The sequence below is a fragment of the Staurois parvus genome, unplaced genomic scaffold, assembly GCF_062004578.1.
Source record: "Staurois parvus isolate SC_StPar_1 unplaced genomic scaffold, SC_StPar_1.0 ptg000019l, whole genome shotgun sequence".
Taxonomy (NCBI): Eukaryota; Metazoa; Chordata; class Amphibia; order Anura; family Ranidae; genus Staurois; species Staurois parvus.
In genome coordinates this window covers 33,413,666-33,432,265 of record NW_028317815.1, presented here as the reverse complement: position 1 = coordinate 33,432,265, position 18,600 = coordinate 33,413,666, and the positions used below count along the sequence as shown (strand labels likewise).

The following is an 18,600-nucleotide window of genomic DNA, read 5'->3' as shown; positions in this document are numbered from 1 at the left end:
TGGTTATATAATTTTATTCTCAGTATACTTATCATAGGTGTCCATTTATGACACAGAGAATAGCTGTGATTCAGAGGATCACAGCTATTCTCTGGTCATTCACAGTTTATGACACTCAGGAGATCAGCAGAGAACATGTTCAGCCCTTCACTGGAGATCTGTGTTCTCCCTCCAGATTCTCCAGCCCAGAGCTGGAGAATCGGAGGGACCGCAAACTAAGCAGCGATAATTTACCTCTGCTTAGCAAACTGATTTTTTGCTGTAATCTCGCGAGATTATAGTAAAATTAGCCGTTTTCCAGGGTTTGTAGACCGTTCTCCAGCGTTTGTAGACTGTTCTCCCTTCGTTCGGAGAACTAATTTACACCGCTTCATAAACTGCATTCACAGGAGAACTGTGTTCGAGAATCCCGGAGAACTGAGCAGCGATCATTTATCGGGGGGGGGAAAAAAGCTCTCCTAAAGTAAAATATATAAGTTCACTTTAGACTTAACCATTCTGCTCTGTTAAAAGTTAAAAGTCACAGTGATATCATTTTAAACAGCTAACTTTGTTGATTATATTTTAGGGTAAATATATTGGGGTGCAAAAATTACATACATGTTTTATTCCCAAATAAAAATCAAGAAAATAAAAATATATGTATCTAAATTAACTACCAAATGAAAGTCCTATCTGCACCCCCGCCCCTCAAATCTATAATATGTTAGGGTTGACTAAAAAACCTAAAATATATAATACACTGAAATGAGATATTGCCAAAACAATAGATACATAAATAAATAAATAAATAATGCTCTGAGACCCATGAGGATTTAGAGAGAAAAAGGAAAGTAGTTAGGTTTTCCAAGTTTTGCAAGGGTTAGAACTTCTGTAAGGTTTTTTTGATGTCAATGTTCCTGTTGGGTAGAATTCCCCTCTCTACTGGTCATGATGACCATCATCTAGGGGACAGAAAGTGATGGACAATCCAACATTTTAAGGTGACTGCCTTAAAATGGGATACCCTCACTTTGGTGACATTTCCTCTCACTTTTTGTTTTTGTCAAGCACAAACAGCAAAAAACAAGCCTCACAGTAGTTTTAGCCTGATTGCATGCTTGTTTTTTGCAGGTAATAGCATGCAAATACTTATTACATAGTTTTATTATTTAAATTTCAATACACAAAAAATGCTTGAATATGAATCTATCTATATTTTAATGGCTACAAATCAGCAAGCCAGTTTGGAGGACTTACTGCCCTCCCCTGTGTGCATTGATTTATATACTTGGATATCTAGATGAAGCCAAATTTTCAAATGCACACTTAATTGTAAGGTGTTTTATTAATGTTGCTGTTTGAGTTTATTTACTAAAATGCAGCTTGTCCCAGCTTTAGAAATAGCAACTTTTCTGTCCTAGTCTAAGATGAATGTATTGGGAAGAACAGCAGCTTCTTATCACGCTGTGAGCTGTAGTAGCATCACAGAAAAAAAATAAAAAAGGAAGAAAGAAAATAAATGCGAAATAAAGAGTAAGCATTTGCCTTCCTGGGACCTGTGTAAAGCACAAAGCTAGGCTCACATGATCGCAGCTGGTTTTGATGTGGTAATGAAGCATTGATCACAGGAATAAAAAGATGAAATGGCCTTTGCTCATTCATTATTTTTATCTTCTAGCTGTGGAAGACAGAAAATTGTTCATAGGCATGGTTTCGAAGAAGTGTAACGAGAACGATATCAGGGTGATGTTTTCTCCATTTGGTCAAATAGAAGAATGCAGAATCCTACGGGGACCTGACGGACTGAGTCGAGGTGAGTGTGCCATCTGTAAAGAACCTATCCTTAATAGTTAATTAGAGCAGTATGTCACAGATAGCAGATGGGATGTGCCAGAGGTCACTCATGATGGCTTCCCATGCCATGTAGTTACCCACATTCACTTTCTACAAAGATGGAAAGAAGTAATCACTTTTATTTGTAAAGTCAAAGGGGGTCTCTATGGGAAGCATGACTTGGTGAGTTATCTATTACAATGCAACATGGATACAATAAAGCAATTTATATTCAGCCACTTGCTTGTAAAGAGATTGCAGCTCTTTAAAGGAGTTTTTGAAATGTAACATTTATGACTGCAACGCTTACAGTATTACCAGAATAAACCATTTTCACAGGACAGTTTAATTCATTGCTTTCAAACATTTTGGGATATGCAGGCATTGATTTCAGCTCCCAACCCCTTTCTATATTAACCCTTGTCATCTAGAGCTATCTGGGAACCATAAATATAAATATTTTTTACATCTATGTCAGGAGAAATTTTTGCTACTAATCTCAGGACATACTTTCCTATGAATATTAAAAAAAAAAAAAAGAAGTGAGGAAAGTGTTGTGTTGCTAGTATATAAAAAAAATAATATATCATTAGGCCTTATTAGTTATATTCTTAAAGCCATTTAGGAAACAGGGGTAGTAAGCTACTCTTTCTGATCCCTATTTAAAAAGGTAATTAAAGTGTACATAAACCCTAACATTGAACTTCTCTTATTTGCTCTCTTTTGTTTCTGTTGATCATTACGTAAGTCATGTGAGTGGATCACTTCCTGTGCTCTCAGCCTTTGCTATATTCTTATCAATTACAATGTCTCCAGCATTTTTGTGGGCTACATAATATTATATTATGCAGAAGAGGAGAGGGGAGGTATTTTGCAGTTCTGTTTTAGGGTGACAATGTGGTCCCTTCATAAACAGAGAGTGTGCATTGTCACCCAATATCAGGAAGTGTGTTACTGGAAGGATCTCTGGGCAAATATAAAGGGAAAGAAGGCAGAACAAATATTTTACAGCACACAAAAAGTAAAAGGAAATCTGTAATACTGAAACTGTGTTCTTCTGAAATATTTTCTATAATATCATGCCCGTTCTAGGCCACTAATTCTTTACAATTACTGTTAGGGACATTTATATTTATAAAGCAGTGAATGCAGTTTTTACCAAATATTCACTGTTTGTGAATAAATCACTGTGGTTTAATACAAGCTGCAGTGCTGTACCTGCAGTGAATATTGGTTAATGTCAGATTCACTGCTATATTAATATGCGTACATTTAGTGATGTCCATTTGCCTCTTTGCTGAATATGTTTGGCTCAAATTTCCACTTTTATGTTTTTGTTTTATACCATTGAAATGCTTATTTTAGTTCTCTGTGAAGTTGTAATTGTAGTTCTCGATATTTACTTCATCAGCCACCCTCTTCCATGTTTTTTTACCTAAGCCAATAACTCTTTGGCATGGAACTCCAAATAAAATATTTGCAGCATATTACTAAAAAAGGATTTAGCTGCTCCTACAACAGCTGCCTACTACCCAACTATTACAATCATGCTTCTAGCCTCTACTCTGTCACAGCCCCTATCCACTACAGATTTCCCACAGCTCCAGTCTTGTTTGTATCAACGGTTGATATGTACTCACCTTAAGCCTAAGGGTCAAGCATCTGCTTGAACCAAAGTTTACTCCACTAGCGGCCAATGTTGCCTACCCCTGTTGAAGTTGTAATCCTCTTCTTTCTCATACCTGCAACTCATTGTAATTACCTTATCAATTATGTAAAAAATGAATTTGACATAACCTGTACCCAACTGCTCTCCAACACAACTGTCAACATATCCACTTCTTAAATAAGGACCTAGAGCATGAGAAACACCCTTGTATTTTCAGCTTTGCCATTTTAGTCCTGCAGGACCTAACTTTGTCCAGAAAGTAAAAAAAAACACATCTCGTGTTATATTACAGCACATATCCATGACTGACATTTAAAACACAGCTAGCCACCACCACATTGTGAAGATACAAGCCCATAGGGTACACATTAAAACTGTAGTTTATTTCTTTGTCCACCTTGAATGGATTGGTCTTTAACACTTATTAGGAAGGGATCATCCAGGTGTAGCAGCCAGTTTTGAACCTACTCTCCAGTCCGAATTGCTGCCAGCGCAATCTCATTCTTGCTTGGTTTCAGACCTAAAACTAAGTCCAAAAAACTGTTTCTTGGACAGATGCAGTCACATATTAACCCTAGAACACAAAACAAAAAGTTATGAGAACAACAACTAAAAAGGGCTTTATTTAATTAAATGAGAACAGGTTATCTGCCTCTGAGCTATCTAAGCAAGAACCTCTGCGGTCGGAGATAACTCTGGTGTAGAGAAAAGTTTCAGTGTTTTTACTGACTATTGCTTATGTCATTAAGGAAAGTCATCAAATTTAGGTTGTTTGTAGAATATCCTGGGATATTCCTGGGGTCTTGGGATATTCCTGCCTCAGGCACTCATAAATATCAACTATGGTACACTCTAACTCATGGGGGTTGATTTACTAAAACTGGAGAGTTCATAATCTGGTGCAGCTATGCATGGTAGCCAATCAACTACTGTAGCTTCTAACTTCAGCTTGTTCAATTAAGCTTTGACAAAAAGACAAATTGGAAGCTGATTGGTTTCTGTGCAGAGCTGCACCAGATTTTGCATACTCCAGTTCTAGTAAATCAGTGGCAGGCAATGGTATTTCTGTAACTGACAGCTCCCTAGGTTAATAATTTCAAAGCTTGGCTCACCCACCCCCTTGATTTGAATGAAAGCCTGATGTGCTGTGCTGTGCTCTGCTGAGGAAACCTGCTTGCCACACCTAAAGTGGTACCCTGTATTTTTTCCAAGATACAGGGTTTGGGGCTGATGATAGGCCTGAAGTGTTTAAATTGGGGCTGATCTATGATCTGAACTATACTGAGGTTGATCTGAGGTCTGAAATGTGTAGACTGGGGCTAATCAAAGGTCTGAAAGGTATGGATTGAAGCTGATCTGAACCCTAAAGTATATGGAAGGAGCTGATCTGAGGTCTGAAGTGTATGGCTGTGGGTAGACCTGAGGCCTAAATTGTATGTTTGCTTGGGGGCTTACCTGAGGTCTAAAGGGCATGCTTGCATTGGGACTGAACTGAGGTCTGAAGTGAATGCATTGAGGGTGATCTAAGATCTAAAATGCATGCATGCATTGATCATAGGTCTGAATGTTTAAGAGTGGGTGCTGAATTGAAGTCTGAAGTATGCAGTTAGGGGGTGATTGAGGTCTGAAGTTTATGGATTGAGGTTGATTTGAGGTCTGAAATATATGCTTGCATCAGGGCTGACCTGAAGACTGAAGTGCATCTATGTATTGGGACTGATCTAAGGTGTGAAGTGTTTGCATGAATGAGGGCTCACCTGAGATTTAAAGTGCATGCATACATTGGGGTTGATCTAAGGTTTGAAGTGCTTTCATACATTGAGGCTTTTCTGAGGTCTGAAGTGCTTTCATACATTAGGGCTGAGCTTAAGTCTGAAGTGCATGCATGCATTGGGGCTGATTTGAGGTTTGAAGCACATGTACAGGTATTTCCCCAATGCCATTCCTCCCCAGATCTGAACTCTGAAGTTTATGCATGCTTTGGGAATTATCTAAGATCTGAAGTACATGCACTGGAGCTGATCTTAGATCTGAATAGTCTTGAAATATCGCTGATCTGAGATCTGAAAGTTCAAAAATGGACCTTATCTAAGGTCTGAAGGTGCATGCATTCCGGTGATCTCAGATCTGAAAGCACATGAGTTGAGGCTGATCTGAGATCTAAAGGTGCCGGAATTTGGGCTAATGTGAGATCTATTATTGCATGCATTGGAACTGATATGGGGGCTAAAGGTGCAGGAATTGGTACTGATCTGAGGTCTGAAGGTTAAGGAATTGGGGCTAATTTGAGATCTGATGGTGAAGGAAATGGAGCTGATATAAGTTCTGGAGGTTCAGAAATTGGAATAATCTGAGGTTTGGACGTGCATCAATTTGGACTTATCAAAGGTCTGAAGGTGCATGAATTGGGACTGATCTAAGTTCTGAAGGTCAATAAATTAGAGTCTAGTCTGAGGTATGACAGTGCATGAATTGAGGCTGATTTGAGGTCTGAAGGAACATGAATTAGGGTTGATATGAGGTCTCATTCTGCAAGAATTGGGACAAGTATGAGGTCTGAAGGTGCAGGAATTGGGAGAGGTCTCAGGTCTGAAGGTGCATGAATCAGACCTGATCACCGCCATTATTAGTATAAAAAATAAATAAATACAATTTCCAGTATATATTGTGTAGACGCTATAACTTTCATGTAAACCAAATAATGTGCATGTATTGGGATTTTTATTTTAGCAAAGACATGTAGCAGAATACATTTTGGCCTAAATTTAAGAAGAAATTTGAATTTTTAAATTTTTTTAAAAAAATATTTTTTTTTACCCAAATTTGCCAGTCTTCATTTGTTTATAGCGCAAAAAAAAAATCAGCAGGTGATCAAATACCACCAAAAGAAAGCTCTATTTGTGGGTGAAAAAAGGGCATAAATTTAATTTATGTACAGCGTTGCATGACTGTGCAATTGTCAATCAAAGTAACGCAGCGCCGTATCACAAAAAATGGCCTGGTCAGGAAGGGGATAAATCCTCTGGAGGGCAAGTGGTTAAAGAGGCTTTAACTTTACATTTGACCATTACATTTCAGAAATAATCACCGTGAGGATTGTCTGATATAAACTATACTTTATATACTATAGAAAAGGAAATCATTTTAAATTGGCAAATTCCTTTAAATTGTTTATTAAGCAAAAATAGAGCAATCATTTTTCTTTTAAATATAGGCTATTTTGAAGAAAAGAGGAAAATCTTAAGGACATAAAGGGTGGTATATTTTCACTTGTGAATTGTTTGTGGTCAGTCAAGGTTTTCAGTTTTGTTTGAAAGTTCATGGTTTATGCATTTACTAACAATACACAAAGTATACAGTTGATTGCAGTTTTTCTGCAAATTGTGAAATGCCTGAAGAGTTTTGTAAAAGCATTTGATTGGAGGTAATGCAAGGTATAAGAGATGAGGTTTGATGGAAATGGCTTTTTCAATGTGGCAACAACTGATTACTGTCCATGCCAAAATATATTGCATATAAATACATGTCACAAGCTGCTATATATTTCTTGGAATCCCGATCCATACATATTTAGTTTAATGTAAATTGCCATTGCCTGACAATGGTGTACTACAAAAAAAAACAATACAAGCTAAATTGATTGTTATCCTTGGTTCCTGTTCTAGAGCTTGTTTAGCACAATTCCTCACAGAGAAGATCATGTTGACTGTACATGGTGATACCTTTAATTGGACCAACCTAATAGTTTAAAGATGAAGAACAGAGCTTTCAAATCCCCATAGACTTCTCCTTTCATTTGTGGATTACACAGATAAAATGAAAACAATATGGACACATTTTTCATTTTCCCCTGAGAGGATCAGTTCCAGGCACATTGAGCAATTTGTTGGAATGTAAGATGACTTGAATCCAAGAACCTAAAAAAATAATAATAATTTTACTGAAATCTACAATGTACAAGTACAACAGTAAAGTTTTTCTTTATAGAAACATGGATCTACATAATCCAAACCTATGTAATATCCATTATTAATGAATGGCCAGGAAATAATAACTAATAAAGCACAAAATCAGCCTTATTTATTACTTAAAAATAGAATTAATGATAATACATAAGGGATATTGCAGTATGTATAACTACTGTACTACTCTGTAATGTAAACATTCTACATAATGGAGTTAATTTATTAAAATTGGAGAGTACAAAATCTGGTGCAGCTGTGCATGGTAGTCAATCAGCTTCTAATTTTAGCTTGTTTAGTTAAACTTTGACAAAAAAAAAGGAAAGTGATTGGTTTCTATGCAGATCTGCACCAGATTTTGCACTCTCCGGTTTTATTAAATCAACCGCAATATCTAAATTTTTGGAAAGGTCAGAAAGGTCCTATTCAACCGGAGAATATTTACAGTTATTTTGTTATCTTCTAGGGAATGTGCCATCATAGAAATGAGTAAGCTGCCATTGTTAACCTATATTGAAATATACAGGCTTCCAGGCTTTTATTCTCAGGCTTTTATAGCCAAGTGAATAGATTTGGAACAACTATTCAGCCAGGGAAATGCACCTTCTGACCCACATACTAAGTCTCTGAATCTTTAGCTACTGAATCTGAAAGCCAAAAATAGTAGTCCAAGAATTTATCCAGTGACATCTCCCATATTTATCTTGTAAAATGTACCTTATAACATATAATTCCTATGAAAGCTTACAAGTATAAAGCAAACTGTATTAAAGGCTGCAGTGTGGTGGCAGGAACTTGGCGTTCTTTTTCACCCTCTTCTACTGCCCAATTCTCCCTCTGCTCCGAGGAAAAAAAATTACACTTCTGGGCGTGGTAAACAACTGATATCATATCACCCAAATATAACACTTTCTGCCAAATACCTTTTCCAAACATTAATAAATGGTGGTGGTTATCCTTCCATCACTATTCACTTTCAGAAAGTCTATAGTTGTCTAAGGATTTAAAAGGGATTTTGGCAGCAGACTGAGTGGTAGAGAAGTGCTCTACCACTTTTGCCTTTACTACTATTGGGGTGTAGAAAAGTGCTGAAAAGCTAAGAATGGGCAAGTTGTGGTGCTTGCTACCATATTGCCTTTCTTTAGTAAGTTGTGAGTACAGAATCAGTTCAAAAGGATGCATGATTCAAATCTGTAGTTTAATCTCAGCACTAGTGTTCCAAGTAATGTAGGCCCCCATATTGTACATATAAGGTACAGAAATAGTAACCTAGAAAAATGGTCACTCTGTATTTCAACATCCATTTGGAACTAATCAAGCACTAGCATGAGAAAGAATCACATTTTTTAACCATTTACCGAGGAGTCACAAGCCTGGTACGTTACTGGAGTTCAGGTGTTTATACTGGGATGATGTCTGCAGCTGCAGGTATCATCCTGGTACCATTTGTTACAGCTGATGGTTGGCTCTTCTGTAAAAGCAATCCTAGCTGCTAACTAGCCACTGAATTACTTCTAAAGGCAGTGGAAGGGAACCTCCCCCCACTCCAGCCGCCTTCCGCAGCTTTTCCAGAATCTCTCATTCCACCAGATTAGCTTTGTTGGGCTCTGGGATATGGTAACCCCGAAGCGATGATCTGACATCACTTGCAGTTTACCAGAATGTAAATGGCACCATTTTCCAAAATCATTGGCATTTAATTTTATAGAAATTTTCTAGCAAAAAATACTGATGTTACATGTAAACAAAAAGTGCCAGAAAAGGCCCGGCCTTAAAGTGGTTAAAGAAACCAACTAGCCAGATTAGACTGGGCTAGGTGGAAAACAATTAAAACTTGATACAATGACACAAACTGGAAAAGCCATACAGTCTTCTTAACATGGTCATAGGTGTTTAAATCTGACAGTGCAATACTGATGCACATTTGTTAGATTTGGCAACAATTTATATGATGGTTGAGCCTACAATCCAATCCACTATAATCTAAAGGGCATTCTAAAATCATACTGTAATCCGTGAGGAAAGAGTTAATGGAGGTTCAAAATAGCAATAGATTAAAGATCAAAAGGTTATCATAATGGGATTGATTCACTAAAGGTAAGTTGACTGTGAACTTTGCACAGTTGCACTAATTTTCCCCAGAGCTTAGTGAATGTGGTTAAACTCTGCTGATTTCCATCAAAATGCTGTTTTTTCCTTGCACCTGATTGGGTATTTTTTACAAAATGATGCTTCCTCACATTCACTAAGCTCTGGGGAAAATGTGTGTAATTGCACATTGTGATATTCTAAGGGAGTACACTCACTGGACCCATAACAAACACAGGAGAAACTGCTAACCAATTTCCCCCTCTTGTTGGCATTTCCTTGGAATCTCTCAGCTAGGGCTGAGAACCTCTTAAAAGGAACAAAAATAATGCCCCTCCACGACGTATCATTGGTGCCTTCTACAACATGCAAAGCTCACAGTCTATTTGCCTTTATTAGATCAACCTCAATGAGTTGCTTCCAACAGACCACTATATAAAATGTTATGCTAACCATACAAAGAATGTATAAATATTCAAAAATCATCTCAAATACTACTACTATATATAACACAGCACACAGTTGTAAATAATTATAATCAGTTGTAAATAATTATAATGATTTCTTATACATTAGAAATATGTAATAATGGTTGTAAAGACTGAAGGTGTTTTACCTTCATGCATTCTATGCATAAAGGTAAAAATGCTTCTGTGTGCAGAAGCCCCCCAGCCCCCCCTAATACTCACCTTAGCCCCCCCCCTCAATCCAGCAATGTGCACAAGAGCCTCAGCCATCGCAAGAATACCTCTCCTCATTGGCTGAAACTGCAGCTGGAGCCACTAGCTCCCTCTGCTGTCACTCACAGCCAGTAAGCCAATGAGGAGAGAGTGGGGGTTGAGTCAAGCCATCTCATGGATGCATAGAGCTGAGATCCGGAGTGAACATGCACCAGTACCCCATAGCAAGCAGCAAAGGGAGGAACTCTGGCAGGGGACCCAAAAAGAAAAGGATTGGGGCTGCTCTGTCCAAAACCACTGCACAGAGCAGGTAAGTATGATATGTTTGTTTTTTGCTTTTTTTTAAGCCTTACCTTCAATACACTTTAAATATTGACAGGCAAAGCTTTGCCAGACTTATGTCCTGCCTTTGCCTACTTCCTCCACATTCCTGTTCAGTCAATAAGGCCAGTGACAATCAAAGTGATGGTCCAATAGGAATGAATGGAGGTGTGAGGTACCAGTAAACTGTGAAATTCACCTCTAAAGGATTTTAGAATTTTCAGACACGTCAATCTTCGGACTGACACTAAGGGGTCTATGTATAAAAAAAATTGCCATGCTGATCCTAGGCATTTGCACAGGTGCCATGCATGATCACCATATTGTTTGTAATATGATTGTCTCCTATCATCATCAGCTCCATCTAGTGGCCATAATGTCATATTTTCCAGAAATGTCAAATGTAAAAAAAAATTACAGCATTATGGTCACTAAATGGAACTGACAATCATAGGAGAAAATCATTTGAATACTTTAAACATACTGTATACACCTAACTGTGAGGTTTTCTCAAATACTGTAGCATTAAGGAAGCATGGGAAATAGAGCTATTTGAATATTAAGTAATGATGCAGGATATATTTATTCAAGAGAAATAAAGTTTTGCAATGGTGTTGAAACAGTATTCGCACAGGTGTGTGGCACTGAATGTTTGCATGAGAAAATAGTTAATGAGATAAGACAGTGAACAGTTAAAATAAAGCTGGCCATGGATGAGTAGAAAAACGAATTACAAATTTGGACACAAATTACATTTTTTTTTTATATAACAGTCAATGGCCTAAACAATGTATCAGGAACTTTCCACCATCCTTCAAACATTTTTTGATTGTGTACATTAAATTATTGTTTTCTACAATCAATTTCTACTACCCTACTGCTGATGCGAAAATCTCTTAAAACATTTTTTTCAAACTTTTGACCTACAAAAATGTGAAAATTGTTAATTCAAAAGAATTTCCAACATGTTCATTCATTTTCAATCTTGAAACGGAAATCAACTGTCACAAGAAAGTACACTAACCATACAAAAATTGGACGGTCTACCAACTCAATTTTTCTCTCGATTTTCAATCAGTCTATGGCCAGATTAAATCTTGCAGCTTGGTAAACTGACCACATTATCTTGTTTTAATAGTACTAAAGCCAAACTACTTTTTATTGTGGGTAGACTGATTCCTTAACTGACAAATGGAAATTTAAAACTAGCAAGTTGAAAGACAAAAAAGACAAGGCAAAAGCAAAAAGAATGCTTATCTATAAAAGATGCAGAGTGACCTTTGCAACTGGATGGTCAGAACCATACATTCTGATGTGAGCTAGAATCAAATGGGAAACTAACATTTAGCTGCATTGTAAAGCAGGATCAATCATTTCTGGCATTTCCATAAATTGGTGAAAATCAGCACTGCATAATTACCTGACATTTCTTTATGCAGGTAGCTCCACTCTACAGATGTTGTTGCATACTGTGCTTGCTGAAGGCTTAAATGCTGAAAAGGAAATGCTCGGTGCTACTTGAAATTATACTTATTACTGACGCTATAATTATAAGGAGTAGGCAAAGTAACGGAATTTTATATGTATTTCAGATGCTCTGCTATGCATTTCCTATTATGCTTTGGAAAAAGAAAATGTCTAAGCAAATAATCATCATTTCATAAAGCAAGTTCATTGTACCCTACTTGCTTACTGCTAGACATGGATTTTCTCTGCCAATCTCAAAATATTGGGGGACAGTTGTTGCCACAATTAATGCAGTGGTAGGCACTTCCTTTACCCCTTTCCCAGAATTTGCTTGTTAGGCCCAGTAGATGAATTTGTTCCTACCACAGCAGAGAGGACACTTCTAGAGTTACTTCTATTTTACGCCAGGAAGGCAATTACTTTTAAACCCTCTCCCCCTTCAGTCCAGTACTGACCACAACTAGTGAACTCCACCCTACCCATGTACAAGGATACATATGCTAACAGGGGCTGTTTCAATAAATTTGATAGAGTATGGTAGAGCTGGATAGGAATTGCCACCATTACTTCTAGTAGGCCAGAAAAAAGAGTCTAGACCAAAGACAGCCATTTGCGGGGTTAACAGGTGTGAAACATGAGTAGTATCAAAAATTGAGGTGGATAAGTTCCTCCAAAAAGGGGCAATGACTGGACATTCCCACAAGATGTGTTAGAGAGATCTATACGCGTTACAGTTTCTCCAGCATTTCGGAGAGTGAGATGGGTATATGTGAGCCAATCTTTCTGGTGTATAGTACCATTTGTAATAAAATTTCATGAGTGTTTCCCAATGTGTTAAATTTTTGGAAAAAATAGATGGGATTTGAAGAGCTCGGTGAGAGTTGTCTCCCAGTATACCATATTTGTAGGTTTGTAGGTAGAGGTTGGACTAGAAAGGCAATTATAGATGTATGCGATCCACTTAGTTTAAGTGGACATCTGGGTACATAAAGAAAGCAAATCTTTGTAAATGGTTGTCTTGGCAATGGATATAGAAGAGAGGATATGAGGGACTCTCAAGTAAATGTATAAGTCCTTATTGGGTATGTTATATAAGGCTGAGAGTTGCTGAAAGGTGAGAAGATCTTGGTGCTTCAACAAATCTCCAATCCTGTTGATTCCTGCCAAAGTCCAGTGTTGAATGGAAGGTCTGGAGAAAGGAGTTGTAAGAAGAGAAGTGGAAGTAGATTCAGAGCTTGCATATGGATTCCTTGAGAAGTTTGTTGTATGGCTTTCCAAACCATAACTGTAGCGTTGATTGTAGGCAAAAATGAGCAAGGTGGATAAACGTTGAGCCAGGTCGCTGGCAAAATTAAATGAGGCACTTGAGAAATTGCAGTGGATTCTATTTGAAGCCGGGAAAAAATGAAATGTGGAGACCACCACTGCTTTGCTTGGTCTATTATGACCATTTGTAGTATAGTTTGGTGTTAGGGGCTCTAAGACTGGTAAAAACCCTGGGTATATTTAATGATTCATTGGATTTTAGCAATGTCCGCTTGTAGTATTGGTACTGGTAAAGTCCTGAAGAAGTAGAGGACATGGGGGAGAAGGAACATTTTGGCCAGGGCTATTCATCCTGTCCATGAGGCAAAGCTCTCACAGTGCATTGTGATTAGCCAAAGCAATGCACCTGACCACAGGTCAGGTGCAATGCTTTGGCCGATCACAGCACAATTTGGCAGAGCTAGCGGTGATGTCACATCACCGGCATCTGACCAGCAAATGTCAGATTGTGGCGAGTGCTCAGCAGGTGCAGACAGGTTGGCAGGCGTAGGAGGTTTTTTTATTTTAGTGAATCGTCATCATCGTGACAACGCTGGACGCCATGATTGACAATGGATTACAATGATGGAACCGTTTTTTGGCTTTTTTTTAACAAAGGACTTGTCAAAAACTGTTGTGTTTTTTTCACATTTTACACTTTTTTACTATACCCCATACTCATTCTCATACTCATACAGAAGGGGGGGGGCCTTCCAGATTCCAATAAGTCACCCCCCACAACCACAGCCCAAGGTTGCAGGATTGTGGGGAAGTGGCCCTTGCCGAGGTAAACTGCAAGGAGGGGGACGCTAATTTGTCCCCCCCTTTTCTGTCCTGCCAGGCCTGTGTGGAACTGGTAGGAATTTAGGGGGGCCTCATGTGGTTTTCCCCTATTTTTGGGGGGGTGGGGTTCCCCTTAAAAGTCCTACCAGGTCTAAAGAGCCTGGTAAGGCTTTTAGGGGGAACCCCACGCACTTAAAAAAAAAAAAACTACTGTGTGGTCCCTCCTCACCTTCCTAGCAGACCTAAAGGGACTGGTATGGATTAGGTGGGGGCCCCACACTGTTGGGTTTTTTTTTTTTTTTATACAAATGTCATTTAAAAAACAAAATGTCAGTCCAGCTGCAGCAGGTTCTATACATTGTACAGATGTGCAACATTGCAGGTAGTTTAGGGGGAAATTCATTTTTCATTTATTTGTTTTTTACTTTAAGCAATGAAAAATGACTGCCTCTTTGAAAACGGTACTTTTTGAAAAAAAATTTCACTGATTCATGTCCCTCAGGCAGTACCCGATTTCTCAATACCCCTTTTATGGCCAATAACTTGCATATAAAATGGGCACTTTTGAATTTACATTTTCGAGTCCCATAGACTCTCGTTAGGTTAAAAAATGTTCGACCGCGAACCGAACAGGGGGTGTTCGGCCCATCACTAGCCAGGAGTTTTCCTTCTTTTATTTTTTATTGCCCTGGGAATTCCAAGTGAGTTTACATTTTTTCAGGTAGAAATCAAAGCCGTTTTGCAGGTAAGAGCTCATTTCTGTTCGGAGATTGTGAAGTTCAGCAAGGTTAGTTGCATGTATTCCTTTCCTGGGATCCTAATAGTAAAATGACTGATTTGCAGTGAGGTTAGCGACAGAGCCAGAGTTATGGTTGACAAAGTCACTAATCTCAGACCTGACCTGTTCCTGGATCTCCCTAGTATTAAGCAGTGAGGCGTTTAGGCACCACATTTTATGGGGTGAAATGGAGGATGGTGAGAAAAGAGGGATGGACATGGGTGCATGAACAGACCAAGAAATCACTCCTATAGAGGAAGCAGATACTCTTTGCAGCACCACCTTGGAGTTGAGTAACAGGTCTATCCGAGAGTATGTTTTCTGGGAACTAGAGCAAAAGGAGTAGTCCCTCTCAGTGCCATGTTGACATCTCCAGGGGTCGTAAAAGTCCTCAAGTAGGAGGAAAAAGGGGAGGACAGTGGATTTTCTTTTTGAGCTAGAAGAGTCAAGTGAGAGGTCTATCACATCATTGAAATTTCCATGAATTATGACTTTATCTTTGGGATAGTGTTGAATCTTTTGTAGAATAGTTTTGTAAAAAAATATTTAGTGGCTGTTTGGTGCATAGCTATTTACTGTTATTAGTGGGCTATTGTTGAAGGAAGTGGACAAATTTAGGAATCTACTAGAGGGGTCTTGTTCTACATGTGATAGTATAAATGAGACAGTAGAGCAAATTGCGATCATAACTCTTCTCACTTTGTTGCTGGCTTGAAAGTGGAAAATGTGAGGGAAAGGTTTGTGTGTGCATTGAGGTGGATTAATAGATGATAGATGTGTTTCTTGAACACAAAGTATGTCGGCCCGTTGGGCAATTGCTTCGTGCCATAAAACAGAACGTTTGAATGGGCTATTGAGGCCATAGGCATTTAGAGAAGTAACTTTAAGGGACATGATGGATGAAAGGTGGAGATGTCAATGTAGTACAAAGAATACTATGTGGTTAAGTTAGGGTCAGTTACACAATATACTGTTGGTATAAATATAATATATATGAGCAGACAAAATATGAATAAAATAGAGTTTGCAGTGTTAATATAAACTCCATATAGAACACAAGAATGTGAACAGCAATACAAGCAAACAAAAAAAATTGTATAAAAAAGGCAAACCAAAAGGCACTGTGTGCATTTCACACTATAGCAATGGGGTGAGGAGAGTTTTCCAACATGGCAGCTGCTCCTCCACTAACTTAAATTTAAAGCATCCATAAACAAGTACTAACTACTGAGTCAGGAGAGGAAAGAGTGATGGAATCCACTGAGAGCTAAGGTGGGGCTCGTGTATGCTTTGAGGCAGAGATCTTTGGGGGCTCCTTAGCAGCAGGCGTTTTGGGCAGAGAATTAGTAATTATGCCCCAATTGTGCAGTTGTTTGATCCCATCTTTGGGAGTCAGAATGGAGATTTGCTGATTTTGATATGTGACCAGTAGCTTTGTAGGGAATCCCCTTCTATAGTGATTTTTTTGCTCCACGAGAACCATGGTGACTGATGTAAATGCTTTGTGATGCCTGTGATGTGGCTGCAGAGATATCATTCAGGTAGCGAGCGCATGGATCTGGCGGATTTTATTATGTGCTTTTTAGTGTGGAAAAAATGAACTTGGGCTAGAATATCCCTGATCAAGGAGGCTGGCAGATGTTGTGGTTTATGTATTCTGTGGGCCCGGTCATTGAGCATTTCCTGTGCCATGAGAGAGAGAAGTCGTTTTCAGAAAAGTTGGTGTAAATAAGGGACTGTTTCAGCTGAAGTGACAGCTTCTGGTATTCCCCTGATTGTTATATTGATATGCCTGGAGCAGTCCTCCAGGTCTGCTACTTTGAGGCGCAACTGTTGCATGGCTTCAGAATGTTCATCCTGAAGATCTACAGTATTATGAGCTTCGGTGGAGAAACTGAGAGATGTTGCTACATGTGCTTGGTGTGTTCCTCTAGGTAGTCAGTCCGGTCATGTAAATGATTAATGGAGGCCCTCAGTTCCTTCTGAATATCAGCTTGTAGGGAGAGTGGCATTGCCTTGAGAGAATGTTCTGAAGCAGGATTATCTCTTGTGGGGAATGTAGCAAGACACTGCGTACAAATAGTGTCAGCTGTGGGACTACAGGTCCCAGAATGTTGCTGCTTCCCTGGGGGAGGTTTATCTGGTGAGTGAGCAAGTGAGTTTGCCAGTCTCTTACCTATGTCGACAGGTATGGAGACGGGTTGTTGTTCAGCTGAATGCTCCATGTCAGAGAGGCATTCACCCCCTGGAGCAGGTACAGGCAGTGTGGGTTGCGAGACTGGCATGTCATATTCCCGGCCGGTGCCATCTTGGGCAGGAGGCTGTGCTGGCTGCGTGTAATATTCCAGGAGCCGGTGCAATCCCTGAGTCTGGGATTTTTTGCGGGACAAACTCTTGGTGTCCCCCTGTATGTAGTCCTCCTCACTGAAGGGGGAGTCGCTGGTGTTTGCTGCTAGAGATTGATGGGGAGAGCAGCGGAAGAGTAGAGCTCTGGATTCAGGTAGCCATTACCTTCTGTGATCAGACCATACCCCTCTTCTAACTTTTTATTTCAATATGCAACATTCCCTAATTTTGAAGGAAATAGCTTTTCAAACTCTTTTTATGTATTCCATACATTGATATTCTGATTTTTTTCTTCACCATTACATCTAAATATAGCTCTAATAAAAATGTGTGCAATGGCTAATGTTTTCCTTATTCCCCATACCTGAAACCAGCTAAACCTGTTTGGGTTTTTGGAAAGGCAAATGAGGCTTAAAAACTGAGATCTCAAATGTTAGGGAGGGAGACTGTCCTGTTTCAGTATCATATCACAGTAAGTAAGCATTAAGGGGAAAACATGAAGAAATAAACACAGGAATATAAAGGTTGTCCACGGAGGTACATATGTGAAATGAGTCAGTGAGGTTGACAAAATCAAATAGACTATGCACTTTGCAAGTGCAGTTGTACTCTGCAAGGGCATTTGTTTCAGAGCTTAGTAAGTGAGGAGGCGTTCTGCTGACTTCCATCATCCAATCATGTGCAAGCAACAATGCTGTTTTTTTTTTTATTTTCCTTGCATGTGGTTGGGTATTCTTTGCAAAGCAAAGCTTCATCTCATTTACTAAGCTCCGGAGCAAATGTTGTTGTAGAGTGCAACTGTACTTGAATATTGCACAGTATAAATCAACCCACTCCCTCATTGTTTCAGCAATAACCATTAAGTTTATCCTCAAGACAAGTAAGATCCAAATATCTAAAATCTAATGCATGAAGCATGAAAGGACATGCTTTGATCTAACTTCCATTAAGACTTCTCTGAAGCTGGACCACAATTTGACCAGTTCAGCAAGGACCAGGCAAATTTTGATCCATGTATGGGCACCCCGGTTGTATCGATCGACTTCTGTACAATGAGCCTGTCAGGTTTTTCCTGAACATATAGTGCCATAGGCCATAGCCAGCAGCACTGATCATTGTATTCTGACAGCAGTGAAGGCAACCTGTCGGCAGAACACAATAGCACTGTGGGAAGGTTTCCCCCAGCAACACTAACTGTGTTAATGGGGGAATCAAGCAATATTCTTTCCTTCATCTGGGGTGAAAGGTAAGAAGATTGTATAATCTATGGCCTCCAACAGATATAGGGGAAAAAAACTTTATTCCCAAGTTATTGCTTTTGATTAAACTTGTTTAATCAAAAACTGTCCATGAAGTTTTTTCTTACACATAACTGTTAATCTGACT

General features: G+C 38.9%; 1 protein-coding gene across 27 annotated transcripts in view; it reads left to right on the top strand.

The window, feature by feature from the left end:
* Positions 1 to 18,600, top strand: part of CELF2 (CUGBP Elav-like family member 2) — a 639,281-nt gene that overhangs the window by 523,489 nt on the left and 97,192 nt on the right. For all 27 annotated transcript variants that reach the window (XM_089686480.1, XM_089686562.1, XM_089686390.1 and 24 more), the window contains one exon: positions 1,661 to 1,795. In XM_089686480.1, coding sequence (XP_089542606.1) covers positions 1,661 to 1,795 — 135 coding nt within the window. The remainder of the gene's footprint in view (positions 1 to 1,660; positions 1,796 to 18,600) is intronic.